Here is a 25,352-nt window from a genome sequence, read left to right on the forward strand (position 1 = left end):
CCTTTGGTGACTGAGTAAGTCCAAGTTTGATGTATTTCAAAAGTTTCTTCCCATCTTGTGCAAAGTGATGTTTATTTTCACCTCCCACTAAGACGCTTGTCTCCTGGCGATGCTACACACAGAACAAGGCAATAATGTCAATACATGTCCATGCTTATTTACAAGACAGTATAATATTCCTCAATGCAATCCATACAAAGTGCTTTGTTAAAACCCATTCCTAAATAAGTATTTAACAATGCGGACAGTGGGCGTCCGCGATGGCAGCTGGTATTCAGTAATCACTGAAAAGCTACAGGTGCTTTAAAGTTGTTTGACAGACATTCGGCCTGATTTGATGGTTAAAAAAAACAAAAAAAAAACCCAACATCTTAGGAGCTGCATTAAAGATTTTTGTCAGGCCCTAAAAGTAGCATCACTTGGATCTCTGGCTAGTTTGTGTAGAATTAATGGGAATCTTCCGAGACTGTATTGTCTTTTTAGCAGGCTCTTTCTTTGAAGGGTCCTTTGCACTGGCAGAAGACTGGGTGGTTGTTTCTGCTCCAGAGAGCTTGGATTTTGTCGATGGCAGGAGTGAATGTTTCGCTGCACCGGATCCTTTAGAGGACTCCTTGTCTTTGGCTGTGGTCACATTAGTCTGGGCCTCTGAGGCAGCATTCTGGGTCTTTTTGCTCACTCCGTGAGGGGTTGCTTCCCTAACTGCATCCCCGCCACCGTCGTCTGGACTTCCTTTGGCGTCTCCTCCAGCTGTTTTCCCGCTTTCGCTTGGTTTACGAGTCTCTTTCGGCCTCAGAGCAGTTTTAAAGAAGGACAAACCTTTATCCTCGGTCTTACTGTTCCTTCGAGGGCCCTTTGATGGCGGGGCCGAGCTCGAAGAGGAAACGCCCACGCTTGAGGATCGGAGACTGGTCATGGAGGAGCTACTGCTTGTGCTCCGGCCTACTACCCGGTCCTCCACGGCCCGGGCCGGCTTGCTGGCCGCACTCAGCCTGGAGGAAGGACCTCCATGACTGACCTTCCTCTCCGACGGCACACTGGCCCGCGAGGAGTCACGGCTCGTGCTCCTCTCTGCCGCTTTAGTCCTTCCCGAGGCCGGGGTTTTCTCACCCCCTGCTCGAGGTGACGTCCTCCTCGGAGGGTGCGAGCTCTGAGATCCTGGAGAAGCGCTCTTCCTCTGCTGGGCAGAGTCGGGATGCAAAGCCTCCGGGGTCTGGGAAGTCCCTTTCTTAGAGGGGGTTGCAGTTCTTGAAGAACCGCCTTTGCTAGTTTTAGACGGACCGTCACTTTTGTCCTTCGGATTAGATGCTGACGGTGCGCTCTTGGTCTGCGTTCGAGACGGCGACTTGTCCACGGCTGGAGATGCCGGAGAGAGAGAGCTGGATGATGTCGAGGTGGTGGCAGGACGCTTTTTAGGACTCCTCTCGCTCTCTATCCCGGTTTTGGCAGAGGTCCTTTTCGCACCATCCGCAGCCCCGTTTCTCTGCTTCAGCTCCTTTGCGGAGGCGGCGTGTCGAGGACTGACCTGTTCAGCAGCAGTACCAGCATTGTTGTTATCCCCTGCCTGGCCGGAGCTCCTCTGCTCAGCCTGAGCCACGGCTTTAGAGTGCACCTGCTCCAGCAGCCTCTTACCGCCGGCGTTGCTATCCAGAGCGGCTGCACCGAGTTTGCCCCCCGACAGCCGGTCAGGCTTAGGTGACCCAGTGAAGCACGAGGCTGACAGCTTGTTATCCACCACCTCTCCAATCCTCTCCAGCGTCGGGGAGGAGGAGTGGGACTCCAGGGAGAAGCGGGAAGGAGAGTTGGAACGGAGCTGGAGCTTAGCGGAGTGGGACCAAGACGGTTTGGTGCCATTTTCACTCAGCACCAGCGGGCTGGCAATGGAAGATCTCGAAGAGAACGTTTGCCTTTGCATGCCCCTCACAGCCTGTCGACTCGATAAGCCTACACAGCGGAAAGAAGAAGAAAGAAAAAAATGTTACACGTGTGCCAATTTAAAAGCAACAAGCAACAAAGTGAGAGGGGCAGTGTGTGTAATTCGGTGGGCGCTCTTCACCATCGTCCTCGCTCCGTTCACCCGCAAACTCAGCAGATTCGGAGAGCGAAGCCAGCGAGGTGCGTCTGGAGGAGCCAGACGAAGCCTGACTGGGAGGACGGCTCCCCATCAGCCGACTGATCCAGTGCTCACACAGAGAGGAACTCGTGGAGCCTGAAGTTTCAAAGAGACGGGCGTAATGATTCCCATACAGAACATTTAGTCTTTTAATAAAAGAGACCGCACAAGCTGATTTTACAAATTACCTCCCACTGAACTGTTGGCAGACCACGAAGGGATCGTTGCACGCCTCTGATAAAACAAGATGTAAGCAGTCTGCTTGCAGACGTCATCTTCAGATATGGGATGCACGTCGCTATCATCAAAGATGTACCACTGCCCGTCAATGGAGTTCTTGCAGTGAGCTGCGGACACAAAGCCACACCAGGCTTGAGTCATCTCAGACAGACGTCGGTGTGAGTAACGGCGCGCGGTGCCCACCTGTGTAGTGTCCGCCCTGCATGGTCCCGTGATGGTTGCACACTGCGTACAGGTCGTAAAGGTAGTCCTCCGGATCGCGGCCCATCCCGTAAGGCCGTCTCCATGGCGACCAGTGGGACGGGAGACTCCAGCTGCTCTGGCTTCTTTTCACCATGTGAGGCGCCATGTCCATGCCCGTCAGCGGGAACTTCACCATGTTCTGCATCTTCATCCGGCGATCCCCGTCCTGACGTGGAGGCCGATTCCATTCACAAGTGGAAAAAAAAGCACACTCATTTTCTTTTTAATCAAACAAATTATTTTATCCAAAACCAAAAAAAAGCTTTTTTTTGGGGGGGCAGTTTGAGATAACTAACCATAACCCAACTAACTATAAGTGAAGTGACACACACACACATAGTCACTCACATACCTATGGGCAATTTAGTCTCAAATGCATGTTTTTGGACTGTGGGAGGAAACAAAAACACTCAAAACATGCAAACCACTACTCCACTTTACCACACCAAGCATTTTTGGGGGGCTAATATTCCCATGAAACGGATTGTCAGAGTGTGTACCTGTCTGAAGCGTTTCAGGTGAAGTATGAGGATGTCTGGTAGCGTCCACAGGCTCAGTTTGATGCTGCCCTGCTGCAGCTGCTTACAATGTGGGCATCGCCATGCATCATCAGGCTCAAGCTGCATTCAACATAAAGAAAGCGTTAATTAAATATACGGTCGTTTTGACCCTGGACATCATTTCAATTTGCTATTTTCTGTGTTTTTTTGGTGAAGACATTTGATAACCTGCATCATAACAGTCATTGGTTGAGAGTCATAGTAAAACCCAACACAGACATTTTTTTTAATAATCCTAATATTTTAGCCATGTGTGTAGGCGAGGTGATCCCAGCCTCGGCCTACCTGTTCCTCTTTCGTGTAGAGCTGAAAGCACTGGGCGAGCGAACAGGTCTGAGGCTGCAGATGCTGCTCCTTCGCTTGCCTCACGCTCTCGGCATCCGGGATGTATTCATCCTCGGTTCTTTTGAACAGACTGTGGGCGTAGCGCGGCACAAGTCACAGAGGGATCACACAGAACTTCAAAAGCCAGTCACGTATGTCGTGCGATAAAACACGCCGCTGTAAGAGGAGACGTGACACGTCGCACATCTGCCCCGAGCTTAATGAAGGGGGCCTGTTTGCGTTATTAGACTTACTAATCTTTCGTCTCCTTGTCCCACTCCACGACGATTTTGACATGAGGTGGCCCACCAGGCCCGCAGGATTTGAACGCTCTGTTAGAAATGAGAATAGATACGCATAGTAATTAATGTTAAACGTCAGACCCGGGGGGGTAATTATTATATGTGGAAAAATCTATTTTCAGAGTGGCAACGGAACCAAAACTATGATTTAGTGAGGGTTTGAGCAAACTGTATGTAACCCATTCACACTGAAAAAGCCAACTGTCAGAGGTGTAGCAATCCAGAGTGAAAGAAGATTACTATTTTGGGGGGTTTTAGTTTTTATAATGTAGAAAATAATTAAATTTTCACTCAAAACTATGGTACAGATTAAAACATGATCTGTGTCATTGCTTGATGTTTAACCTGGTTTATACACACTGATCAAAAGAGAGCAGTGTCTTGTTAACGCAAATATCTGTAGCCTATTCTGCGTTAACTGGACAACGTGATGACTCTTTATGCTGTCTGCCAGCATTATATATTTTTACTATTAAAATGGAACTCAAGGTAATCTCAGTTTTCATGGACTTAATGTTTAAACTTATCTCTATTATATTTAATACAACTATTTTTCATTTATTTTCATTTGGATAACTTTGTGATTGTGCAAGAATATAGCTTTGCTCCGCATCGTCGGATTTTATCCATGATTTCATGCCTGAAAACTGGCACTGGCACCTGACACACTGGAACTAGTTTGTTTTCTTTCTATTAAAATCCATAACTTTATAATAATGCCACAACAACAGAGTCAGCAAAGGGTAAAATCTACAAACGTCAGACAGTATTTTGACATAAACACAAGAGGAGACATGCTGGCAGACACGTCACAGCCCCCCCCATGTGAATTGAACAGGATTTATGTAACATTTCAATGTATCGCTGCCCCCTCGTGGTGAAAGGTGATATTACCTTTCCACAGAAGGATGGCAAAGGGGTTGCTCCTCCTGAGGCAAGAGGTAAGTGATGCCAACCACTCCGACCACACGCAGTGTGAAGGGTCCCACCTGAACAGTAACACACAAAAATTATTGTTATTAATATGGGGCTGATAAGATCTTTTTTTTTTCCCCAAAAGTTATCTAATAAGCATCCTTCAGTACAGAATGATGCAATAATTAAGAAGAATACCACAACAAAGAAAGAAAAAAGGTCTAAACATCCCACATATAAACATTGATAAGCATGTGTACCTGCACAAAGACTCCCGGGCGCAAAAGATGTCTCATCTTCTCCAATATCTCCTTTTGCAGGACATCCCATGTCACTGTCCTTTCCAAATATAAGATAAATGGATTCCCAAACCTGCAGTGAGAACATTTCAATACATTTATAGACATGATTGAATTCCATACACACTGCTGTTCATTAATGCAATTATCTTGAATCCATGGGGGCACAGCGCTGCGTGTTCTAGATGTGTTTTATCTAAAACACGCAGGGGCCAGATGAAGAAAAATGGGCACAGGTGTGAATAATTCTATTGTAAAAATGCCCCTGAAGATCTGGAAACAATTTAAAAGCTACAATGTCAGCCAGAATAAAAGCAAACTATGCCTTCCCACCAACTTTTAAAGAAGTACATGTTGGGCATACTTGAGGACTGTGAAGATGCACTGGACAGGTACATAGATCCTCTATTTGTGCAAAACATGGAACTATCCAGAGCAGAATCAAACACCGGACACACTTCACATCCATGTTCTGGTGTGGTTCAATGATGTATTTCTCCTGGGCAAACATTACTGGATCAATATCCAGATTTATAGGCAAATTTCTCTTCATCCCTGTCTTGTCACAAAGTGGCCTTTATTGTATTTTTGACCCTGTTATTGTGGCGGTGAAAATCAGGTTAGATCGGGGGGTCCCTGAGGAACTCCATTAAACCCCCCCCCCAGCAATATGATGAATAAATAAAAATGATAAATGACACTGACCCACAAGGGATTCAATAAAATATGCTCTCTTCTGCTAAAAAGACAATTTTATTAAAATGGAAATCTCCAATTACCGCTTCACATTTTCTTTTGGATGAAGGATTTTCTCCATACATTATTAAACTGAAAAAGATCATATATATATATATTGAGGCGCTTCATAAACATTACGAATTACGAATCGAGGTTTTAACATGCCAGACATTGCTGAGTAATCTCTTACAGTAATTGCAACACTAAATAGTACTTTTGTTAAGGCATTAAAAGCTAACTTGTGGTTATTTTATTCAATTTATTATGATTAGGTCTAAAACATTTCCATTGTTCACTGCAGCCTTGTTTCTTCCATTGTTTTCTAAATTATTAACGATTGTCATTCGAAATAGGTTTGTTCTCACTTGCGCTACGAAACTGATTCTGGTTCTTGTAGGTTTTTTGTTCTGGGAATTCAAATAAACACATTGGAATTAAAAAAAAAGAAAAAGAAAAGGATAAAACCAGGAGAAAGAGAATTAAGAAGCTGCTACTGTTTTAAATGTCTCATAATTAGTCAATAATGTGAAGAAAAAAAATTTGTCATGTTCAATTAGTGCAATTTTTTCTTAATCTTTTGTTTTTGTCAGTTTAATTTGAGTGCGTATGACTTCTAAATCTTCTACTGTCAGCATTAATATAAGCTTGATTACTTGGTTTTCTTCGCTGCATAAGAAAAGCAAAAACAAATGACCAGACAGCTTAAGTGCTGCAAAACAAGGACATTAGTCTTTTTTTTTTTAAGTGAAAAACTCAGAAATGGCCCTCAAGTATAATTAAGGACACAACCATTCCAATCCAACACTTCCTATTCTAATGAATTAGGGTTGACTTCTATAATACCATGTTGGGGGGAAAGTTTTACTAATGACTTTTGAGGGGGCAAAAGTCATTTTAAAACCGGGGGGGGGGTAGATTGGATTGGATTATTTGCCCCTCAGTGCCACCGTGGCAACTCCACCCTGGACTGGAACTTTCTGGCTTTCTGCAGATGTTCATGATAAAATCATGTGTTTTCAAACAGAGACAAAGCAGAAAAAACATGCAGCTCCCGAGGAGCAGGGTTGGACACGACTGCATGGACGTACCTGCGTCCCTGCTGCCCAGCGCAGGCCCTGTTGCACACCAGCAGGACGATCTTCTCGGCTTGTCCACTGTTCTTATTGGGACTCGACGGCGGCGTCGTCGGTTCTTGTATTTGGGTGGATATCCTGTTGTGATCGGCGCCATACTTCAGGTTGTTCTGGTTGAGATTAGCATGTGGACTCCCTGAAAAGAACAACCCCGCCCAAAAAAAAAAAGGTTAAAAAAAAAAATATATAAAAACCACATGCAGTCAAACGACGCATTTAAAGGATCCAGCCGATCTGCTTGTTGGCCAGTGTGGGTTGCCACTTCCTGTAAATGGCTCTTCTCCAATATTAGTCCGTTTCTAATCGAATCTCAACTCTTCTCACTCGAACAAGACAAAAAGCTAAAGTGATTTCAGGGGAAATAAGCAGGATGTTGTACCGCCTCGCTTGGAGCGGATCTGATCCGGTCTGAAGAGCTCAGGTGTCTCGAAGGCGAAAATGGAGTCGCTCTCCTGAATGATCTCGAGGTCGTCGTCGTCGTCGCAGAAGGAGCGATGAAAGCCATCGTAGTACATTTCAGTCAGGACGATCTGCAAGACAGGTTGAAGAGGCCATCGCAAGCACAGTAAATACCACAGGACATTAGAAAAACACACATTGTAGGTACAGTAGTGGTTTTTAAGAAGAGGCGGCACCTGCTGGGTAGGGATTTTGGTCTCTTGGGCCACAGCTTGTCTCAGCCTGGACACAGTGCCGGAGAGCGGCACCGCCACCCCGACTCTCATACAGTGGGAACACTTTCCTTGGTACACCACCGTCACGTACAGAGGCCTGTCAAACAGAGGGATAGAAAACGGCTGGACTTCAGAGACAGGCCGGGGCGTCTAATTTTAGCTTCCTCTTGTCACATTTTGCCTCTGTGTTTGTCTGGATGAGTTTGACGTTCTTTGTGCAACTCGGTTCAAACCGGGTTTCATCTTGTTGCATTTTTGGAAACAAGGACTTCATTTTTTTTTTTTGAGGATCGTTGGCTATTGTTTTACTCCTGAACGAACTGCAGAGTCACCTTACCGTGTGTGAGGTACTGGAATTGGCAGTGAGATGCAGAGGAAAGGATCGAAGGTGTTGCTCTGTTTCTGGCAGTGAGGGCAAGTCAGCGAGGACCTGGAAAAATAGAACACTTTCTTTTATTTCTGTCAATACACATCAATCTCCTCCATAGTTTCTCTGACTCTCAGAAGATCTGCTGACAAATAAACCTTTTATAATACACTGGGAAAAGAACATAATCATAAAATGGGCATAACACTATTTATACATCTACATAGTTTTAATGAAATATCTGTTTTTTTTGCCATTGTGTTTCTTCTACCCTTTTCATATTTGTTCATGGTTTTAGCCAAATAGCAACTTCAGCAGTTCGAGCCATTTTAGCTATTTGACCTTTTTAGGACATTTATAACCGAGAGAAATAAGATATTATAAGTCAGATCTGAATTACATATATAGCAACCAATAACGTGATAATTTGGGCCATTTTCAATGTAATAAAGCCAATAATGTATTACCTTGATAGTAATGTAATAAAATAGTTTTTAAAAAAGGCCAGAATTATGATATTACTGGCAGGTTGTTAGGGTTGAGGTTAACATTGTGTGAAAACATTAGGGAGCCACTAGAGGCTCTAGAGAGCCACATGTGGATCCACGGCCACAGGGTGTGTGGCTTTATGTAAATATTGTCCTTTCGTTTGAATGTGTGTGTGGGGTGACTTTGCCTGTCTCTGTGGTTGCCCTGTGGTGGACTGGCGACCTGCTAGCTCCAGTGCACAGCGACCCTCAACTGGTTATAGAAAATGAATGGATGCGTAGAAACACCGATGTATAAATGCAAGTGACGGATGAGTTCACCTGTATTGTGCCTGAAACAGCTCCTGTACAAAAGATCCAGGTGCTGGTAGTGGAGATCCTTCAGGAACAGTTTCTTCTTCAACTGGAGGCTGGAAAATCAGGGAGTGTAATTAAGCAATCGTCAAAACAACAACAGCCGACGTTAAAAGTCACAGCAATACTGACCAGCAGGGCAGCAACAAAGATAAAGCGTGTTGATGTTTACCTTCCTCGGGGGCCTGATTTCAGGGTGGATGATTTGGTTGAGGTCTTCGTGAACTCTATCAAGCAGCCAGAGGAGAAACTCCTGTGCATCATGCTGGGAGTTCCCCCTGAACTGAAGAGCGCTCTTCGACACCACATTCTGCAGAGGAAACAAACCGGGTTTCAGCGGACGGCCGCCTCTGCTCTCGACGCCGCCGGATCATTAAATATTCAGCACGTTTGACCAGGACCAGTGATCAGCACAATCCTAAAGGTCGGCGGCTGGGTGCTGCACCGTGGAGGACTTTTTTTTTTTAAAGCGAGGGCGGAGGCTGGAGCTTGACCTCGCCGATGATCCGGTGGGGTGGGGACGACAACGGAAGTGTCGTCTACCGAGCCACTCGGGCCGGCAGCTGTGAAGTCACCCCGACACACCCGCTATCAAAGGTCACGCAAGGTCAAGTATATGAAGGGACTGAGCATGTGTGTCTCCTCGGCCTCTCCTTTGGGACAATCCTCCTCAATTGAAATGAGCAGTGTCAGCAAAAAAAAAGAAAAGAAAAAGGTCAACAATCCCTCTGTGGCTTGACCACAAAGATTTTTTTTTTTTTTAAAGCACGTGTTTATGGAAGTGAATATTAACTATGTTGAAATAGCACGCCCGGACAAAAATAGCTTCTAAGAAGGAAGGTGCAGTTTATTTTCGGTGAACAAAGATCCACAATAAACTATGACTGTGACTGCAAGGTAAATCGTTCTCGAGTGCAGTACACAGTTCCGTGCGAAAACGCAAAAACTGTGAAGCAAATATGTGTAATTTGTTTAAGCAGCCGCCACCATTTGAATGTCATCAGTTCAGAATTAACATGTAACTCAGAAGTTCCAAGTGCAGCTGTGATATGTTCATGTTCAGTCAGCACACAAACAAAACAAACACATGTCTGGAATTTGTTTGTTTTTGTTTCTCCGCATGTGTCAATATGTGTCAAACCCTCCATCTCCAGTTAGAAATACCTACAAATGTATCATCGGGGTCACTTTTTTATTATAATATGTCAGTTTTTGTCGCAGGCTGAGTGACACTTTTCGTCATCAGCCAACCACCCGTGCTCTCATTTCAGCTTCTCATATACAAAATGCAAGGAAAATGAATGCTTCAGAGCTCAACATAAAGTGTAAGAAATGTATATGAGTCAGGACGGATCGACTAAGAGAACATATGACATAATTACTGCAAAAAAAAATCACTTGACTAAGAACATTTGAAATAAATGCTATTTGCATATAATGAAACACGTCACAAAAGGATGAAATCTCACTGGGTTCCTGTAAAACATTGAGTTTTACTATCCCACAGTGTAATGCCGCAAAGGAGCTTCAATATTCATATTTACTCGAAGCACTGGGTGACGCTTTGAAAATGGATAAATTGTCACTTGTACTGCAAAGAAAGAAAATGCATAAAGAACCAAATAGGATCATCCGGGTCAATATGTTGTTTGGCAAGAAAACCTCACTCACAGACCAAAGAATCTTCAGGACATTAGTGTCAGTCTGTTCTTAAATTCATAGCAGACTGTTTTGTTGGTTTTTTTTTCCCATAAGGCCTTGCGATAAGTCTAAATCAACATTGCATGATTATGGTATGTTCTGGCTCGTTGCCACAACGGATTATACGTCTTGTATGTTTTGATTTGGCACAAGTTTTAATCCCTGATGTGACTGGGGCTGCTGTGGATTGAGTGCCTTGCTCAGGGAGCCAAAGTGACGACCTGTCGACAGCGGGATTTGAACCAGCAACCTTCCAGGCCCATAACCTCTTGACCAACCGCTGGTTGCCTTCTATAGATTCGCTGTCATTTAATAGACTGTTTAGTTTTGATTTTGCTTGTTTTTCAGTCGTTTGTTTAATAGAATGTGGCTTAATAAACTTTTACTGGTACGTTCTATTAAATCTATTGAAAATAAAACGGTTTTATAAGATTTTTGCCCTAAGTAATAAACAAAGCCATAAATCACAAATCAACTCAGTCAGAAAAAAAAAAAAAATCGGATAAATTCCAAAAAAAAGCAGTATGTATTAAAAGACAAACATGTTTCCTGAATTAGTGAATAAAACTGACATGCATCCTCCAGTCACGTGTCATTTACAGACCTCCGCCATCACTTGGGCTTGTGCCATTAATCACGCTGTCAAATTAAGTATCACTTTCCACAAACTCCGACTATCTCCCGCGATCATCTGTGGAACTCGGGATGGATTGAGCTTTCGGGCCATTTGCAACAACATTTTCCTCAAAACCAGCCACTTGTGAGGAGAAAATGGATCCCGGGACACAGCAGATCATTCCTCTCTGTCCTTATTGTAGTCGTCTCCACTAATGATGTTTAAGTGCTCTCGCAGTTTGGGCTCACATTGTGGTCTCAGACAGCTGTCACATGTGCATGCTGAGCTGTAATGCTCACTAACCACTGATGCAGTTTGCCTCACTGAAGCTCAATTAGCTGCCTTCAGAGTTGTGACGCATACGATGGAGGATAAATTACACATTTCTGCCTAACCTTTAGAGGGACAGCTTGATTATGGGTGTATTTTCCATCCATCCAAGTCTTGTTGGGAACATTTCTACTGCGTGCTCTCCAAACGTTTGACATGATACCAGCATCAGTAATCACATCCCCCAAAAAAAGAAACTTTATTTAAGTGTCTGTACTTTTCCTATGCAGTTGAACACATCCGTTGCCTCTCACTCTGATGAGAACAATCTATATCCAATCAGACTGTTTGTACTCTGGCTGGCAACCAAGGTAGAAAAAAATGGACAGAAATAGTAACACCATCAAGAATAAAGAATAGGCTGTGAAGCCCGTTTTGTATTTTGAACTTTTGGAGATTTTTAAAAAAAGAAATGGAAAAAAAAATCTTCCCTTTGTGTTTGTGACAGGCTGTTTCCAGAACAGGTTTAAGAGGTAAGACGATGAGAAAGCAGGATAGAACAAAAGATGACAAGCGTGGGACAGACAGTGAAGTGGGCAAAAATAACTAAAAAAAACAAAAGAACATCAGAGTATTATTACAGCCCAGCTCCAGGACTCAAAGCTCAGCTGATCAGCTCTGACTCTGGCTTTGCCCGTCTCATGAGGCTTCACTCTGCTATAAGACGGCTGATTGTGACTGCAAACATTACATAAACTGGGAGCTGTGCCAACTCATGTATGCAAAATAATCCTTGATCGAAAGCAGAAATGATCTTCAATGTTTGCTGTATTCTAAGCAGAGCACAATGGACAGGGCGATTAATCATCTAATGATCACGATATACAATCAGACAAGTCAAAGTTTGTGATATTGAATTCATATTTTCTGGGTAGCCATTAGCAAAAGGTGATGAATTGATGAGAAATGTGTTATTACTCAAATAATATAGAAATTACTGTTACTCTGTTGCACATGTTTGTGTCTCCAACCGTCCTTGTTGGTGAGTATCCTCTCCTCATTGAGAAACTATTGTGGGTTGGAGGCCTTTCTGTGTGGAGTTTTGCATGTTGTCCCTGTGCGTTCATGGGTTTTCTTCATGAACTCCACAGTCCAAACACATTTAGCGTGATCCTTGCGGGTGTAAACGTGTTTGGCTGTCTGTCTATAATGACGTGTACGGACTGAACCCTGCCTTTGGCCACTTTTGGACTGATGGGTGCAGAAGTTTGGACAATGTGATACAACAGCTTCACGGCCGGAATTGGTGAATATTTCAAAGCCTGTGCTTTGATGAATCTTGGTGGTGATGATGAAGACGATGATAATGATGATGATGATGATGATGCACCCCCTACCTTGAAGTCCCTGCTGTGCTGAGGCGTGTACTCGAAGGTCCACAGAGCCCGAACCAGGCCGGACAGCTGCTCGGTGACCTCCCCGGAGTCCTGCTGCTGGCTGGCCGCCTTCTTCTGCACCAGCACCCCGTTGGACTTGGCCTTGTCGTTGTTCCCGGGGGCGTCCGCCCCCTTGAACTGCTCCAGGGCCAGGTACTCGGCGAACAGCTCGGTGTTGCTCAGGCACTGCAGGATGGCGTTCATGAAGCAGGTGTTCCCGTGGTTCTTGAGCCCGGCGACCCCCGGCACCTTGTCCCCGAAGGGGAACCCCCCGCAGTCGCTGTCGTCGGACGGGACCGACCCCCCGGTGGTGTTGGGGATCAGGGTCTGGTCGTCCTTCTCGTCCTCGGCGGCCTGCTCGTCGGTGCTGAAGTGGGAGAGAGTGGACAGAGTCCGGAGAACTCTGTTCATGAAGCTCCCCACGGAGCGCACCGAGCTCCTCCGGAACAGCTTCTTGCTGAAGGATTTCTTCTCCTTGTTGCTCACAACTTTCGACATGATCGGTCCTGGTCTGCTTCTCTCCCCCCCGCTGGGTACAAACTGGAAAACTCCCTCCTAGAATTCAGAGCATCGCCTCATTCCTCCCGCACAGCATCACTTTCTGCTGTTTTCACTCGAGGCCCGGGCATTTTTATTTATTTACCATTATCATTCAGAAACATTAATAACAATTAAAAAAAATTTGAAAAGGCCTGGCGGCTGTGGGGATCACACATCGTATGGAGGCAGCGATCAGATCAGCCCACTTGCAACACTGCGTCGGATTGCATAAACAGCCTCCACGGAGAGCCTCGGTCAGGACGCTTTGCGTGGATCCCAGCGGCAGTCCCGCACCGGCCCGCGGCCATCACCCTCCCCGCCTGTCGGTCCGGTGACATAACATCACCTGGGTCATTGTTCGGTACAAAAACAAAGAGCCGCGATCAGGCAGACGTCAACATCAACATCGCATCCACCTCCGAGCGGGACGCGCGCGATTCCTCATTATTTATTAAAGAAACCGCAGCTCCACCCTTTTAAAAAGGTATTTCTTCACATCCGAGCGTCTGATCCGTTGAAATCTGGCGGCTTGGTTGGTTGCTGGAGGTGGAGGTGGAGGGAGGAGGAGGAAGGGGTGGAGGGTGGGGGGGGGGTCTACCCGGTGGACGTCTCCCTGAAACCGCCACAGCGAGGAACCCCCGGAGCGGAGCGGCTCAGCCCGCCGCTCCCTCCCGCTTGGCAGCTGTGGGGCATCGCTTCCGGAGCCAGATGTGAAAGGCGGCCGTGTCCGTATCCCGCATCCGAAAGTTGAATCTTTGAATTGGTATCGTCTCTCCTCCCGCCTCCTCCTTCAGTCCTTCTCTCGGTCTTCCGCGATTCCGCCGCCGGATGGTGTTGCTGTGGAGGCCGCTGCTGCCGTCTCCATCATCTGTGGGCTCCACTGCAGGCAGGGCGGTGACGGCTGACGTCAGGCCGGAGCACGCTGGAGGAGAGCAGGTACAGCGGCACGTGACGCTCCGGCCCCGGTCCCGGCCCCACTGCTGGACGGCTCGTGAAGCTCCGGCAGCGCTCGTGGACGGCATGGACTCAAAACAGCAGTGGAATCCTCATCATTCGTAGAAAATGCAAACAGCCCTTTTTTTTTATGTTTTGGGTCCCCCCCCGTAGATGAATGGAAGCATATTTCATCTCAAGAAAATAAACACTTAATTCAAAGCTCCATCTCACACCAAGTTTAATGAAATTTTAATGTTGAATGCCATTCTCTCACATATATCATCTGAAATTATATATATATATATATATATACATATATATTTTAAAGGAAGAATTTAGGATCACATGACACTACACTATTGTGCTTAATCACAGCAAGAAGTCCATCCGTCTACTTTGTACCTGAATACATTAAAAACTAATGTTATACTGAAAATCAATGATCAACTGCACTTGTTTTATCAATGTTGGAAAATACGCTCATATTAAATGAAAATATATGCTGCAGAAAGCATTCGAAAGAAATAAGGCAAGATATAGTGGTTCTAGTGGGACTTCGGTGAGTGGTTTCTTTGGAGATACTCTACTTTCTTCAACAGTCCATGAATAACTCTAAAAGGCACACTGGTGTAATTGTTGTAATGGACTGGCAGCCTGTTCAGACCAGGGGTTGCCCTACTTTCTACTTGTGATACAACAATGTTCCAGTTCCACATCGCCCAAGTCCAAACGAAACTTATATTGACAATGAATGAAAATGATAAGGTATGTGTTTTGGAACCATTTGCATTACATTTAGTTGATTTCATAGTGAACGTTACATCTTTTGCATATTTATGCTCACAAACTACACTTTTGATTATTTTTTTAGGCTAAAATCAATGAACTTCTGCATCCGATATGTGATTTTAGGACAAAAGCATTAAACATGTTTTTTTTTCTTCCTATTTTGGAACCTTACCTTATGTGACACTCTTCCATCGCTTCTTGCATCCCCCCAGACAGTAAACTGTGCGAGACATGCCCATTTTCATGATTCTAGGGTGCAAAATACACTCGACATCAGTTCAAAAGGCAGAACGGTAAAACAAGCCGCTTCGTGATAATAAGACAATTTCAAGTTCTCCACTGGGATTCTGCAAAGAAAAGAGTCTGTCAGTGCCTCATCTGAACTTATGAATAACGCAACATGATTCACTGGTGGTGTCAATGTTTTATGTACACATTTTCACAATAATGCATGAACAAATATGGAATACCGGCCATATTAGTCCATCCCATACCACAACAACAAAGAAACCAGTCACCTCCTTTAATCATGAAATTAAATATTGAAAATGAAGCCCAGTTAACAAAAATCCATAAAGCTCGTATCAGAAATATTACTACATATAATTTAATAGCCACAAATAATTATTATTAGTATGTGTATCAAATATATTGGTCATATGTTTCAATAAATGCTATGACACTGCCCTACCTCATAAATGCAGAAATCAAAAAGGAGAAGTCATAGCCATTTGGCTTGAGTTGAAGGCATCGACATTGTGGTGAGACATCAATGGAAGTCAGATCAATAATATCAAAAAAAAGAAAGAAAAAAATTTAAATAAAAAAAAAAAAAAGCCAAAACTATCAGAATTTTAGCCTCCAAACATTTCCGTAACCCCCTCAAGTAGACCGAAATGCCCCGATATGCTGTAGCCCTAAGTCAGATACATCAAAAGCAAGAGAAGAGGAACGTTTACATGTAAACCCGCTCCTATTGATATCACATTCCCCTGTTTGTTTACAGCACAGAAGGTGTTCAGTGCCGTTCTGGGAGTCCTTCTCCTTCTCCCAGGCCGTTAGTAGTCGATGCAGCGGAGCGCAGCGATGGTGGAGGACAGTCGTCGAGGCAGCAGCTTGGCCGTCTGCCTGTACTCTTCTGGTTTCGCCCTCAGCAGTGTGACGATGTGCTGCAGGGTGCGTGACGGCTGCAGGCCCAGGGCGTCCATCACATTGCTCAGGTAGTCTGAGGGGGCGGAAACGAGACTCGTCAACACCAACTAACGTCCAGTGGAACTTGTCGTCAACATGCTGTTCAATGCGTCACTCTTTGTAACATCCACAGTCGTATGTCTCGACAGAATGAACTTACCAATATCCGTGGCCAGTTGTTTAGTGGAATGTGGGCTGAGCTGGGGGATGAGCAGGATGGCGTCGCTGTAAGTCTGCATGGTCGCACGAGCAATGGAGCCCAGCCAGTAGTCTGCAGTGTTGTCCAGCTCAGGGAGGTCGTCACCTGGGGAAAAAAAGAGGATAAAGATCCCTTAAACTTTGTCTATTTACACTCATTATCAGTCGGTGACAATAATATTTATCGAGTGGTTTGTTAACATATGTTAATTGAGTAGTGCAGAATATTAGATATGGATTTCATTGCATTGAGGACAAAAACAGTGTATTGCCTGCAGTGAGCCGTTGCCACATGAAAGGATTGAAGCCGTCAAAACTGACGTTACTTGTTGACCTACAATTGGAGACTACGTCTCAGTTGTGACCAATTTATTTTCATGTTCGTGCAGAGATGTGGCAAGTTTTGGTTTTAATTAAAGAGCAGATAATTAAGCATGAAAAGGGAATATTTGCCTCGCTGCATAAATATTTGCTGTTAATTATTTGCGTTGCAGATCTGAATCACTGCACAGGAACACAGGGGCGAGTTTCCTCGGTTTCGTCCACAGTGGAAAAACGTGCACCGGACACGAGTTGGACGCTGATCTGATAGTGACCTTGCTCTGGAGGGAACGGCAGCTTCCCAGCATGCAAGGCCATCTCTAGCGCTGGATCCTCCTGTGTGACGAAAGGCTCCAGGTGGAGCGGCAGAGACATCAGGTACTGGCCGATCTGCAAGAGGAAAAGTCATGAAGGTTGATATATGTGGTGCCTTTTGAACTGCAAAGAACTCCTTATATTGCACAGTCATTATCTTTATGTCTGGTTTTATGTCGCTCATATCTGTTGTTTTTAATCTTTGCTGCTGTGTTACAGTCTTTTGATACTTTTATATATATGTATATTTTTTCAAATAAACTTTGAGAGTTTCTTCAGGTTCTAGCCGTTTGTAGCACTTGCTTCAATCAAATAAAATGTCAATAAACTTGACTTTTTGAGGACTAATTCCTAGAATTACTATTACAATCTCGTAACTGCACACAAAGTTCATTAGTTTCACTCAATCTCGTCAAATGAATCCAGTTTTTTTTTTTTTTTTTTTAACGCACTGATCAAAATGTAGTGTTCTCAGAAATTAATTAACATTAAATCATTAAAATGCCACCACTTTCATTAAAGTCCAACCGGACTCACATTTGTGATGTACTCCTGAGGTGACAGGCTGAAATTCGGCAGGTCATCACTGTAGCTCTCTCCCAGACCAGGTCCCTCTTGATTCTGAAATCAAACCGCATGTGATCAGAGATTAATCGTTACAAAACATCAGAGATTTAGGATCACGTCCACAGAAGCGATCCAAAGCTCCCAGCACTCAAATCTCATCTGTCGGAGGTTCAAATCAAATAGAGTGGAAACCCGACACGTACTCACCTCCATCTTTGAGACGAGGCAGAGCTGGTGTTTGATCTGCAGGAAGACAGAGTCGAAGGCCAGCTGGTTGGCCTGCTGATTGAGTCTGGTCAGAGCGGCTCTGGGCTCGGCTAACAAGCTGGAGTTCCCTGTGCCCTTTTCCTGCGAGACGAAAGGAAAGGAGAGACGTGAGCGGAGCGCGAGGGGGCGTCCGAGAAACCAATTACAACGGTTTCCTTCGGAACGAGTCAACGCTTCGGCCCGGAGCGCACCTTTAACGAGTACAGCACTTCCATGAGGTTGTTGTACTCGGCGACGTTGCCCCTCTGGAGGTAGTTGTATTCCTGCCACGGGTTCTTGGTGGCGCTCTTCCTCTCCGTGGACGTGGCCTCCTGGATGCCCGTCAGGCTGCGCGGACTGTACGACTCAGACAGGTATTTACCAGCCGTTCCCAGGATCCTACAGGATGGGTTGGAAGATGATGATGAAGGCAGTTTTAAATACAACAATCAATAATAGGGGGAGTGACTAATAACAACTGTATCACAAAATACATAAATAACATAGATCAAAGACACTATACACAAGAAAATGATGGTTTTACGATACATACATTATGCATACTGTATATAATACAGCATGTACAGTGTAAACATACAGGTACTCTTATAAACACTGTGCAGGTCACTTGAATAGCAGCTGAATGGTTTCTAGACTATAAACAGTATAAAATATTCAGCATGTGACATTTCGCTCACCTGTTTGATAGCTGCTGTTCAAACGCTCCGCACTGCCTGAGTAACTCCCCACATGTAGCAATGATCCTACAGAGATCAACACCAACATAGAAAAAACCCCAGCATTATTATTATTATTTTTTTTTTTTTATCAATAATTTACAACATGAATAAATCCCTTCACAAATCAGAAAGCATTAACCTGACTGAGTTTTGAAAGGCCGTCCAGTCCTCTTGGAAAACCGAGGAACTTTGCATTTCTTCGAGTTTACACTTCTTCCTGATCGACTGGAGCGTTGTGGAGAAGTCCGACACGTACCTACGACCAACAGAGCATCATTTACACTCAAATCGACGTGAGCAGTTTCTATCCAGAAGACAGAAAATGGGGAGGGGAAGGTTCTTTTTACTTGGTGAAGAGGGCTTTGACGGCTCTGAGGAGGCCACACACGGCAAGCCCATCAGTCAGTTTGACACAGCGATCCACGGCTGCACCGGCCAGCCCAAACAACTTTCCTACAGAGTGACTCAACTCTTCCACACAGTCAATTACCTCCCCGTGTTCCTGGAGATACGAGAGGAGGCAGAGGGTGTAGAACAAAAGATGGCACAAATGAGAGGAAAGAGAGAGAGAAAAAAAAAAAGGAAATCACAAGCGAAATGGAGACAAATTAAAGTTGTGGTAACATTTTTAAATAAATACAATATTATTGGTCTGAATAGAAGACAAGAGCCGTTCTTTATAAGGTTTAAGAAACGCCTTTTCTGAAACAACATCCCTGAAAATTGAACATGAAAGAATTAAACGGCGGTTTCTAATACCTATAATGGGACGCCTCATTGCATAGACTTAAATACAGTGTCTGGAGTCCACAGCCTATTCCTCATACAGATCTCCTGCCTCGCTGGTGTCTCTTAAGCTATTATTGGCTTCATGTTCCGGTTCCTCTTGCTCCTCCCATAGCGCGCCATCCTCACTGCCGAAGCATTTGAGATGCAGCATTTTAAAGCCTTTGAACAGCTGGTCAGTAACACCGCCATCAAGTCTGTGCATCATAAACACCTGATGTACAACTGGCTCAGTCTGGCAGGGATTTATTGTTTCTGAGGCCAGATGCTGCTGAAATGCAGAATTTGGAATAACTTGGAGATGATCACAAGACGATCTTGAATATAAGATGAGCTGAATAGAATACAACCGCCCACACCAGAATGATTTCCAAGAAAAAAAAATTGCCTTATATTCAGACCAGTATAGCATTTTGTGTGTGTGGTCTGTGTGTCTGTGTGTGTGTGTGTGTGTGTGTGTGTGCGTGCGTGTTCTAACCAGAGGAACAGCACTGAGCTGAATGAGGAGGTGACCTTCCTCCAGCTCTCCATACTGCAGCTGATAGGATTTGTAGGGATCGTAGAGAGAGCAGACCAGCTCGTTCACCTTCAGCAGGTTGTTCTCACCTGTTAAAAAAAACAGAACACGTGAACAGGACTCTCCCTCCTCTTCATCCCCTACATCGATTCCTTACGCGAGTACGGACCCAGGTGTGGCAGCATGGCGGCCTCCAGGTTGTGTCCGAACGTGGACGCGGTTTGATGCAGCTCCAGCAGAGTGTTCAGACGCTGTTCCTGGGCTGCACGCTCCATGGAGGAGCTCAGGCAAACCGGTATCGATGGCACCATGGCTCCGAGAGTCTGGATCAGCAGCACTGTCACCACCTCGTACGGGTTCTTAAACACCTGCCACAATTAGAAACAACAAGTTGGCGTTGGAACTAGTCACCGAAGTGAAACTCTTGTGTCTATTTCCATGCCTGTGGGTGTCTCACCTGGCTGCTCCACTGCAGCTGAGTGTGATACGAGGAGAGCAGTGTGTCGTAAAATTCAGCCAGCTGCTGATTCAGGCTGAGCTCACTCTGAGCGAGATCCTGCCATATGCTCACCAACTGTCCCTGGTGACGCCAAAACAGACATTAATGTTTGTTTATACCTGAAGTCTACAAGAACTTTGCACGGGTTTGTTTATCCAGTCTTTTAATGTCGGGGAACGGACGCAGATGCTTACTTTATGACACTTGTAGTAGTATGCAAGAAGCTGAGGCATCCTGTCGATCTCTGTGAAGACTTTCACAAATAGCTTCGCTTGGTCTGCAGAGAGGAAAATCCAAATAAGTACGTGGGCTCAGAGCAAACTGAAGCAAACATATTCGACATGGAAGACAGAATCGAAATGAAAAAGCAGAGGCTTTTCCTCCAGGGTTCCTACCTGTAGACATGGAATTAAAAGTGGCGACGATTTGCGGGCTGGCCATGGCCTCCAGTCTATTTTTCAGAGCCTCTAAGTGAACACATTTTTCAGAGTAGTCTGGAGTGTCCACCAGCATGGCCAGGCTGTTCTGCATGCTGGTCAGCTTGGAGGAAATCACTGCAAGGTCCTGGGTTAAAAAACAAACAACACCAAATAATTACTATTGTCAACATCATGAAAAAATAGTAACCACTAATAATAAATTCAGGATTTGATAGTCTCTCTCAACAAGATTTTTTTAGGTTCAATATCCATGTTGAGTTGTCCCAAGAGGAATAGATTTGTTTTGGATGAAAAGAAATGATGCACAGAAATACACGACTAAATACTAAGACATTAAAATACAATCACAACAAAAGACCTAAAACATAGAATTATAAATTAACAGAGGTAATGAGATCATAAGAACAGTCAAACAAACCAAATGTGTAAAATGTGACTTTCCTATTTTTGACGGCGCCTCAGGGGCCTGTTGTGTGACATGTTTCCTATTCAGGATCATGATGTTTGTACTGGCTGTGTTTACACAGAGGCACCCTGTATCAAATTTCCTCAGTTTTGTATGACGAATCCCGGGTATATTAGATGTGTTGTGTCGGCTGAAACTGGGTTGTCTCATGGTCAACTGCTCAAAGAAATCCTTGGACGTGTGGAGAGAAATGTTTAGTGTGCTCACTAATTGTCTACTGCTTCAACTTGGCTTTGGATTTCACCATTATGTTGTTGAAATACGTAGTAATAACATTCTCGTCAGACTCTACTGCTGCTCCATAGATCCCAAGAAAGTGGAGGCTCTGGTATTGGTAGGAGGTGACATGCGTAACTCAGCTAATCCAGAATACCAAGGAAAAGGTTCGGGTCTGCTGAGGCCATTCTACAGAAATGTTTCAGTCGTGGAACAGGATGAGCCACTGAGGCTTAATATCACTAAGCAACAAGCCCAACAATAACATGAGTGCACAACAGGAAGTCTTGCTGCAACGTCATTTATCAATACCTGTGTTTTGAAGGTCTCCTCGATGTCTGCACTCAGCGTGCTCCATTTGTCTGCTTCCTGCAGAGCTTCTGCTGCCAGCTGCATTCTACTCTTCACTTGATCTATCTCCACAAGGACCTGATGAACACAATCCAAGATTATTGACTTGAAAGCTGAGACTCGTCCTTGTGGCACCGTGCATGCACTCCCTCAGCTGTGACTGAGGCCAACCTCCTCCCAGGGGGATTTTAAATACATGATATTGGTCTTGGTTATTGTACACCAGCATCTCGGTTGTTTGTACAACACACATGGATAAGAAGAACAAATATTTAAACGTACAAAAACACTCAAAAAGAAGAGATGGAGATGCTCACAGACCTGCATGGACTGCACAGTGTCCTGTTCAAACTTCTTGATGTCCTCTTTGACCAGAACCATCTGCTCCTTCAGGAAGGAGGCCTCCTGTTTCAGAGCCTCCACATCTCGCAGCACTCGGGGCATATTTTGAAGGGCTTGATTGCTGCTCTCTTCACAGAACAACACACAGTCAGTCATTGTAGGAAGGTCAAAGTTGATAATTGCTGCATTTTTAAACTAAACTGTACTTTAAATATATCAAGAAGCTTTAGTTATACTGATAGTATGTAATGATTCAATTCACACCTTTAAAATTGATGATTAGAAACTTGAATCACAGCTCACGGACACTTTGGTCACATTTAATACATCTGGATTTCTGAATGCTATAGCACTGAGTTGCTAAAGGTTTATGCAGGTTTATCAATCACAATATTCAAACCTGTTTAACAAGGTGGGAGTTATTAAAAAAGCGCTAACTCTTCACCACACTAAACTGTGTCCAGAACACACTCTTCAAGTTTTTATTAATAACAGATCTCTGACGCAGATGTGTTACTGAATCCACAATATGTACTGCTCACTAATATCTCTTCCAACATTATTTATAACATGTCTTAGAAACTTATTAGCTTTTATTTCAATGTATGTGAATTTGCAGGATTCAGAACCTCACTTTGTAAGTGTAAAGAGTAGTTTTTAGGAAGCTGTTTGGGATTATCCAGCCAATAGAAATGTGTATTAATGTATGCAATAACAATGACGTGGCCATACACATAGTTTTTGACAACCACCAACACGCTTTTGCAGCATACAAGAGATGCAATGCAAAAGAGATAAAAACCCACTCAGTCCTGTGAATTTGATAACTTGATGTTTACTGACCCTCGATGGCATTGTTGACCTCCTGGATGAAGTGCTGCAGCTTCATGACCAGAGTCGCAGCATGTTTGTCCGCCTTCCCCGGAGCCTCCTTCTGCACCACCCTGAAGGCTCCGTTCACCCAGTCCTTCACGTCGAAGTCGTCGTCCAGGAATTTAGAGAAATCCATCCTGCGCGTCTCAGCAGTGAAAGCCAAAACCCCCCAAACCCAAATCCAGCTACACTGTCATCGAGCCATGCTAGCAGCTAATGTTTCCCAAACAGAGGCTTGGACAGGAAAATAAAATAAATTGCCCACGAAAATGAAATTATCATGACAACTAAATATAGTTCCAGCAATGCGACGGCCTCCTCCAGAGTTATGTTTGTTATTATCCACGAATTCAAAGAGAGAAAAGAAAAAACATGACTTCTAAATGTCTGAAGCTAGCAGTAGCTAAACAGTGACAACAACTTCCGCGTGTGCGCTATTATTTATCTTCCCCGGAAACACGCGCTGATAGAAGAAAAAAAAAAACGCTTCGGTAAAGCGCCACTATGCAGGGAATACTGAATTATTTTTATTTTATTTATCAATATTGATAAAACGACATTGTATAGGTCAGCAGTTCATATAATAATAATAATAATAATAATAATAATAATAATAAGAAGAAGAAGAAGAAGAAGAAGAAGAAGAAGAAGAAGAAGAAGAAGAAGAAGAAGAAGAAGAAGAAGAAGAAGAAGAAGAAGAAGAAGAAGAAGAAGAAGAAGAAGAAGAAGAAGATCATCATCGTTTGTATTTATCTATCATATTTCCAGGATGTGGTGGGACGCTCTGGGGCCCTGATCTCCTGAAAAAAAGTCTTTGCTCAATCAGGTGAGCTACTTGGAAACACACTTATTGTTAATACATTTTTGCAAAATGACATTTAGTAATGGTTTTAATACATAATAGTCCTGTAAAACTCCTTGCTTCACAGTTATTCACTCAGACTTAAAGTAATCGTCACCGATCTGCTACTGCAGACATCCATCACCACAAAATGTATCCAGTGAATAATATGCAAACCATAAAGGCGATAAAAAACTACATAAAAAGTGGAGCTGCAGCTAGGCAGTAAAGCAGAGGATAGCGCACATTGAAACATACCTCAGCTACTCTCCTGCAGCTTTCTGGAAAGACATAATCCAAACAGTAATTTGAAGAAATGGGAGTTATTGGAGTTAAAGACACAGTGTCCAAGGCGGTGTTGACTTCTTCAACCCTCTTGTCTGGACGAGGTGGGCTGCACGTGGCTCAGATCATCCGGTCTCTGGTCACCTTCATGCTGGTCGCCTTCAGAGGCGGGATCAGTCACACTTACTGGATCTATGCGATGTTCACCTGGGCCTTCTGCCCCATCATGACCCTCATCATTACCATCATTGAGATGTTTAAACTCGACATCTTGTCCAGCGTGTTTTGCATGGACTGGTCTGACTTCGATGGCGAAATCCTCCACGCTCACGACTGTTTCTGTTGCTCTCACCTACGCCAAAGTCTACACCTGTCTGAAATGCCTGTACAGGATAGTCTTTACTTGGTTTTTGTTTGTGCCTCGGTTTTACATAAACACATTTAAGCAAACTGTAATCTCACTAAATATGTTGTAGCATACACAGCTGTGGGCTTTGACTTTATTTTGAGATTCAATTATGCGTTTTTTGTAACTAAACTATAAGATATGCAGCCAGTATAACGTGGTTAAAACAAGGGTAAATGATTGATTCATGTTGTTCAGGTGGTAAACCTATAAAATATGTTGTCATAAACAAAAAAGTCATAATAATGCATTTGAAGAATGTCTTTTTTTGCAATTATCAAATGTATTGATTTCAGAGTAAATTTAGAAATGTTGTTATGATGTGTTTGATGACCGAAATGTTTGTTTCCCTAATAAATGTTAGGGGTTTTACTTTTCTCATTTGAAACAATGTTTCTCTTTGGCATTAATAAGGACTATTGTATGAATATTAAAAGATTTCCTCCACTTTTTATTACACAATAACTGTGTCTGTGTAACTAATTGTAAAAAAAAGATAAAAGAAAGAAAGAAAAGTGTGGAACTATGTTATATTGCTAATCACCATTAATCACCATTGTTAAAAGATAATATAAATTATATTGCATATTTGTCCATAAAGGTGACAATAACTTGTATTGATGTTGGACATCCACCAGCTTTTAGGACATTTTTTATTGAAGCATTCAGAACCAACATTTCAGAGACAATTAATTCAATTTGCATACTTCTGGCAGT

The 25,352-nt window shown here is 43.8% G+C and overlaps 2 protein-coding genes across 2 annotated transcripts; both read right to left on the reverse strand.

Moving 5' to 3' along the window:
* Positions 1–415: 415 nt before the first annotated feature.
* Positions 416–13,268, reverse strand: LOC308145920 (ubiquitin carboxyl-terminal hydrolase 31-like; the record flags this gene model as incomplete). The annotated part of the gene is made up of 16 exons (XM_080517511.1): positions 416–1,941; positions 2,054–2,206; positions 2,299–2,457; positions 2,534–2,759; positions 3,094–3,213; positions 3,439–3,568; positions 3,732–3,809; positions 4,674–4,768; positions 4,955–5,066; positions 6,820–7,000; positions 7,244–7,394; positions 7,500–7,635; positions 7,876–7,968; positions 8,715–8,803; positions 8,920–9,057; positions 12,732–13,268. The coding sequence occupies 16 exons, from the start codon at positions 13,266–13,268 to the stop codon at positions 416–418; spliced, it is 3,924 nt and encodes a 1,307-aa protein (XP_080373637.1).
* A 2,192-nt stretch (positions 13,269–15,460) lies between these two features.
* cog7 (component of oligomeric golgi complex 7) lies at positions 15,461–23,481 on the reverse strand. The gene is made up of 17 exons (XM_080516600.1): positions 23,074–23,481; positions 22,210–22,358; positions 21,850–21,966; positions 20,811–20,979; positions 20,610–20,692; positions 20,374–20,496; positions 20,086–20,284; positions 19,878–20,005; positions 18,961–19,115; positions 18,753–18,869; positions 18,572–18,637; positions 18,086–18,272; positions 17,835–17,975; positions 17,598–17,681; positions 17,021–17,135; positions 16,387–16,530; positions 15,461–16,260 (listed from the first exon to the last, which is right to left on the reverse strand). The coding sequence occupies exons 1-17, from the start codon at positions 23,237–23,239 to the stop codon at positions 16,094–16,096; spliced, it is 2,310 nt and encodes a 769-aa protein (XP_080372726.1). The 5' UTR covers positions 23,240–23,481; the 3' UTR covers positions 15,461–16,093.
* Positions 23,482–25,352: the final 1,871 nt, after the last annotated feature.

The sequence above is a fragment of the Blennius ocellaris genome (genome assembly GCF_963422515.1).
Source record: "Blennius ocellaris genome assembly, chromosome: 21".
Taxonomy (NCBI): domain Eukaryota; kingdom Metazoa; phylum Chordata; class Actinopteri; order Blenniiformes; family Blenniidae; genus Blennius; species Blennius ocellaris.